The sequence below is a fragment of the Ostrinia nubilalis genome, chromosome Z (assembly GCF_963855985.1).
Source record: "Ostrinia nubilalis chromosome Z, ilOstNubi1.1, whole genome shotgun sequence".
NCBI classification, from domain to species: domain Eukaryota; kingdom Metazoa; phylum Arthropoda; class Insecta; order Lepidoptera; family Crambidae; genus Ostrinia; species Ostrinia nubilalis.
Window position 1 is genome coordinate 12765951 of NC_087119.1, and position 6110 is coordinate 12772060.

The window sequence follows — 6110 nt, forward strand, 5'->3', positions numbered from 1 at the left end:
GAGAAATCATGTTAAAAACATTATTTGCAGTTTACAAGATATAATCTCCTTAGTTTATGCAAAAATAAAACATCTGCTGTTTTGAATTGCATGCAAGCAAGGTTATGAGAAGGTGAATGTATGGGCATAAATCAATCTCATGTGTCAATGCATACTAGATAGATACACAAAAAATAAAGATATATCTATCAAGTTGTTGATTTTAGCCAATCTGTAAATAGGATAATCCTTTGGGAATCCTCTTTGAATTGATTTGCCAAATACAGTGTGAGTCACGTTAAAGTGTACATATGAAAATAGATGAAACTAGACCTATTTTTATCGACAAAAAAGAGGTCAAAAAATTTTTGAGATTTTTTTTTAATTTTTTATAGATTTTTTTTTCTTCCAATTACTTATTGTAAAGAAAACGTAATAACTTTTAAACTAAGCGGTATATCCTGATAAAATAAAAACAGTAATAATGCTAAATAACAGGCGATACTAAAAAAATACATACAATACACAAAAAATGCCAACAAGTAATAAAAAATGATACTTTTTGAAAAAAATCTGCTTAAAAATTCGTGTTTTTTGGTTATTTGATAAATTTCTCCAAAAAATGCCCCTATAACAGGTGGTTTTTATTATTGTGTATTATTCTCTATCGTATTACCTTTGTAAAACCAAAAATTGCATGTCTCTATCCCTATCACAACATTTGCTATGATAGTTTGAATAAAGGCCTACCACAACATTATTCTCCTCTACAGGTAGGGACAATTTTAATTTTAACTAAAATGCTTATTTTACTTCGAAATCTTTTGTTTTCACTTGAAATCTAACTTGTCTTTATCAAAATTACAAATCTAGAGCCATTTTCAGTTTCGTTGTTAACGAAGCGTTGAATGGCGCGCCCGGAGAGGCTTAGTTCAAACGATCATAGCAAATGTTGTGATAGGGATAGAGACATGCAATTTTTGGTTTTACAAAGGTAATACGATAGAGAATAATACAAAACAATAAAAACCACCTGTTATAGGGGCATTTTTCGGAGAAATTGATCAAATAACCAAAAAAACACGAATTTTTAAGCAGATTTTTTTCAAAAAGTATCAGTTTTTATTATTTGTTGGCATTTTTTGTGTATTGTATGTATTTTTTTAGTATCGCCTGTTATTTAGCATTATTACTGTTTTTATTTTATCAGGATATACTGATTAGTTTAAAAGTTATTACGTTTTCTTTACAATAAGTAATTGGAAGAAAAAAAATTCTATAAATAATAAAAAAAAATCACAAAAAATTTTTGACCACTTTTTTGTCGATAAAAATAAGTCTAGTTTCATCTATTATCATATGTACACTTTAACGTGACTCACACTGTATAAGGTGTACTTTATATTTATAACTTCATTATTAGGCTGGATCCAATTACATTTAGGTAATGATTCATATCCTTTATTCCCAGTAGTCCCTTTTAGTGGTTCCTTTGAAGGGACTAGTGGAACAATTTTCTCCCTCTAGTTATAACTACTGGGACGTTATATTGTCCCTTTAACGCTTGCGATGCGGTCATGCGGCATACGTAAAATAATGACTTCCTTACAACGCCAATGAGAATTTTCATTTTGTATGTCTGATGTTTATAATATTGATGACCAGCATAAAATAAAACCCTGCCTCGGCCCCTTTCGAATATCAAAACATTTTCTTTAAAGTCAATTGTTGTAGGCTATTTTAGGCAATTTATTACCGAATTATTTCAAAAACATTTGAAGTAACAAATTGTTTGTCATTATTGAACAGATTTTGTTTGATTGTCTTGACATATCGATCAAGTGGCAAAGTTGATTAGTTACATTTTCTGCCATAAAAGAGACAATTCGTCCCATCGTCCCACAAAAAACCGGCGTGAAGCAGCGCTTGCGCTGTGTTTCGCCGAGTGAGTGAGGATACCGGAGGCCCAATTGGGGGGAATGGGATTTAAAAGGTTGGCAGCGCACTTGTGACTTCACTGATGTTGCGGGTGTACATGGGCGACGGCAATTGCTTACCATCAGGTGATCCGTCTGCTCGTTTGCCTCCTATCACATAAAAAAAAAAAAAAAAAAAAAAGTCCCTTTAAAGGAACTGTGTAAAGAGACTACTGGGAATAAAGGATTCGTATGTACTTTTTGTCATTTGAGAAGTATGTAGTCCAGTAAAGATGTCGTCTGAAAGGGGTAGTACCTTGACATGAATTGGGTGCTTCTGATGATATGCAAATTGTTCCTTTATGATGTTATCCCAATGAATAATCCAAGCTTTTTATATCCCCATTTTAGGGTGGTTGAGCCTGTATGTGTACTGATTTTATAATCGCGCGTGTGCTTCCAGGTGTGATGTTGAAAGCTCTCACGTCGTTTTTCACGAACATCAAGGAGGCGGACAACGAGGACTCGTGCAGCGAAGACTGACGCGGGCCCCCCGCTGCGGCCGCGCCGCCGCCGCCGCCAGCGCCCCGGCCTGCGCCGCCGCCCCCGCCCCCCCTCGCATTCGCCCCCAACGCACTCGCTTACGATGTCTTCTATATTTTTATATATGCGAATCATCCCTAAATGGAATACATAGATTATATTATAATATTATGATAATGCTTCTTAACATAAACAAAAATTAGAAAAAAGTTGTATAATATTTTTTAAAATGTTAGTATATTAACTATATATCGTGAATTGCAATTTAATTCCTTCAAATTTCTCGAGTAACGATTTCGTTTCGTTTTTATAAATGATTTTTATTGAATGATGTTAATTTTAATTCCTCTTTCATTTAATTTGATCGTTTAATTTGAAATTGTTCGTTTTAATTTTTATTATTCTTAATGATGAAATCACAAAATTATGTAGGTATACTGATAATAATTACGTTTCCTATATTATTTTATGAAAATCCCCAGGTAAAGCCTAGGTTAGGAATAATGATTACGATATTAATGAATAAAACTGACAAAGGATTGGTTTATTCTCTGTGGGCCAGGTTATAGGTCCAATAACCATCATATTTTAGCTTTTTATTTTTATTTGTAATATTGCTGCAAATAGCATTTGAATTTAATGAATAATTATATTCTTTGTGTATTCTTGTTTTCTTACTATTCTTACTATATCTTGTACTATTTTAACGATTCGTTTTTATATAAAGAACTGGTTTCTCCTAGCTATTTTGTGTATTTGGTTAGATTTAAGTACATATATGAAAATCTTTTGTATTTGGTGACTTGGTTTTGTAATTCGTATACAATCTTAGTGTAATGAGCCTGGCTTTCAGAGAATATGGCCATTAATAAGCAATAACTATTTAAGTCAAATCGCACGCTGGTTCGATTACCCACGAAGAACTATTCTGTTAATAATGTATGGGCATACCTAATAATTAATGCTAATATTGTTATTCATTATATTGGTCATGTATTAAACAATATTTTAAATGTAATAGTCTTAATATATACAAATGTTGATAATGGTTTGCACCGATAGAATCCAGCAATCTGGAAAATAAGAATTGCAAGTAACTAGGTAACTACCATAATAGATTGTACTTGGTGTTCTCGTTAACTAATCCCGATTTGCAATAAGATAGGTTGTGCGCATTGCTATTGGCATAGACAAGTTGTCAGCCAGCATTGTTATTTGTTGTTGATTGTTATAAAAGAGATGTTTGGGTTCTGTTGGTCAAACTTAGCACCCATGTCTTCGCTCCAAAACTTCCACATTATCAATATTTGTTATAAGTTTATCTACAAATTTGTTTGAAATCTTATTGTTCTGAAACAAGATGTTAATATATCTATATATGTAATCTTTTGTTTTCATTGATAGAATAGTAAAATTTTTTTGAAGATGGAAACTTAAATATTTCATGAATATTAAGTATCTCATATTATGTTGACGTTTATAGTAGTCAAATTGATTATTTACCTATAATAATAATTTTTCGTTCTTCGTTACGACACTCAAAAAAATCCTGTGCACACATCTAAGTACATTCTCTTTATATAAATTGCGACTTTATAATTTTTTAATATTTTATTGTTTAATTTTAATTTTATTATAGCGCCTCAGTTAGCTACGACGACCGTCTCAAATCCCCGCGCCCGCGTTTGGCGGCGAGCGCGGCCCGGCAAACGCCCTCAATTGTTTTCAATTCTACTCTGTGTCCGCTACTGAGTTTATTTTTATTACTATAGCTATTCTTGTCAGTTATGTATGTTATGTAAATAAACTTTTTATGACAAAGAAAATCTTTACTGACTATTCCTAAAAGTTTCCAAGTTGTAATCTGCCCGAGATGTGAATATTTCACAAACATCCTTACTATAATAGAGTAATAGAAACAGAGCTTTTATATTCCATTAAAATGCGTGTATTCAACGAGAAATTCTGTTCACATAGGTACCGTTATTTAATAAATATTAAATTTTATAAAAAAAATATAAAAATAAATCTCTATTTGGGATTTCTGTACATAAATGTTGTTTAATTTACACTTTCATTTTAGTTTCATCCTTTTATTTTAATCCGGTTCCCAATTTAACTCTAAACTTTCAAATTGAAGGAAGCTGTTCTCATGATGTATGTGCACAAAGAATTCCACTTGACACACCACCAAAAAGAAAATTATTCTTCAAAATAATTTCAAATGGCAATAGCTGTAGATCTTGTAAGAAATTATGGGATAGTGTTAAATGTTTATTCATCGTTTTAGGCTCGATTGGTCCAATCGTGAAAAAAATTACAATCGCGATTAGTCCACTTCGCTATTGGAGCAATTCGCGCTTTTTTTGGTAAAAGTTGATTTTTCATTTTTGATATTTGGATATCCTTTTATTTTGCCTATATTCCCAGTAGTCCCTTTACACAGTTACTTTAATCCCTTTCATGGCCGGTCCAGAAATTATAACTATACAAAATCTGTTCAATAATGACATAAACAATTTGTTACTTCAAATATTTTTAAAATAGCCTACAACAATGGACTGAAAATGACGTTTTAATGTTCGAAAGGGGCCGAGGCAGGGTTTTATTTTATGCTGGTCATCAAAATATTGTAAACATCAGACATACAAAAATGAAAATTCTCATTGGCGTTGTAAGGAAGTCATTATTTTACGTTTTCGTGCCGCATCGCATCGCAAGCGTTAAAGGCCCCGTTTCCACTCCTCCTACTGCTCCTACTCTGTTCTCCACTGGTAGAGGGACGAGGACCAATATGTCCTTATGCTCCTATCGGAACCAAACTATTTCAATCAAACTAGTAATTCTTAAGATTAGCGCGTTCAAACAAACAAACAAAAAACTCTTCAGCGTTTTAATATGAACTTGTTGTTGTTGATTTTTGGCGTCGAACCTTGGACCAGGCATATAGCTAAGCAATGCAATCGTGCAGGAGGGGACAAGGAAGAGAGGCAGCCACATTAGGTAACACAGAGTCGTTCAGGAGAGTGTCAGGAAGAGGTGCAGCAACCGCAGTTAAGGAACGGCTGGGACAAACAAGGATAAGCGAATGAAACTCGTGAGCCTTGTTAGGGTTACACTGATTAAGGCGACCCTTTACAAGGCTTGGAAGCATGTGGGTAACAAGCCATTGGACGTGGAGAGGGTCATTAATTATACGTATATTTTCTACTTTGCCGAACTTTAGCGCGAGAACGGTTTGTCCAAAACATATGAATTTGGTCTTATTCAATGCAGGATTAAGTGCCCTTTAACCGTCATGAAGACCACTTTTCGATAGGGTAAGTCCTTTACGCGGTATAACCGGAAAACCGAAAAAAAGCCGCTTTCGGGGGCCCCCACCACTTCAGCACAACTCCGTCGAAGTCGAAAACTTAGGAGAGTCTTAATGGGCAACCAATGAAGCCATTAAAGCAAAAAAATCTTTTGTAGGAATTATTTCCGATTTAATCAATTTTTGTGTTTAATTCTACTGGCCTAATAGTATTAGAATGGGTTGGACTAACGAATTTGTAATTTTTTCACGATTGGACCAATCGCGCCTAAACGACTATAAACGTACGTTTGAAAACCGCCAACGCGGCAACGCTCGAAAATCGCCTTGTGGGATAACGCTTTGAAAAAAATAAAATC

General features: G+C 33.7%; 1 protein-coding gene across 2 annotated transcripts in view; it reads left to right on the forward strand.

Annotated features, from left to right (window-relative positions):
* LOC135087204 (eukaryotic translation initiation factor 4 gamma 3-like) overlaps nucleotides 1-4264 on the forward strand; it is a 50940-nt gene extending 46676 nt beyond the window's left edge. For both annotated transcript variants that reach the window (XM_063982044.1, XM_063982045.1), the window contains exon 29: nucleotides 2359-4264. In XM_063982044.1, coding sequence (XP_063838114.1) covers nucleotides 2359-2438 — 80 coding nt within the window. In that variant the 3' untranslated portion in view covers nucleotides 2439-4264. The remainder of the gene's footprint in view (nucleotides 1-2358) is intronic.
* Nucleotides 4265-6110: the final 1846 nt, after the last annotated feature.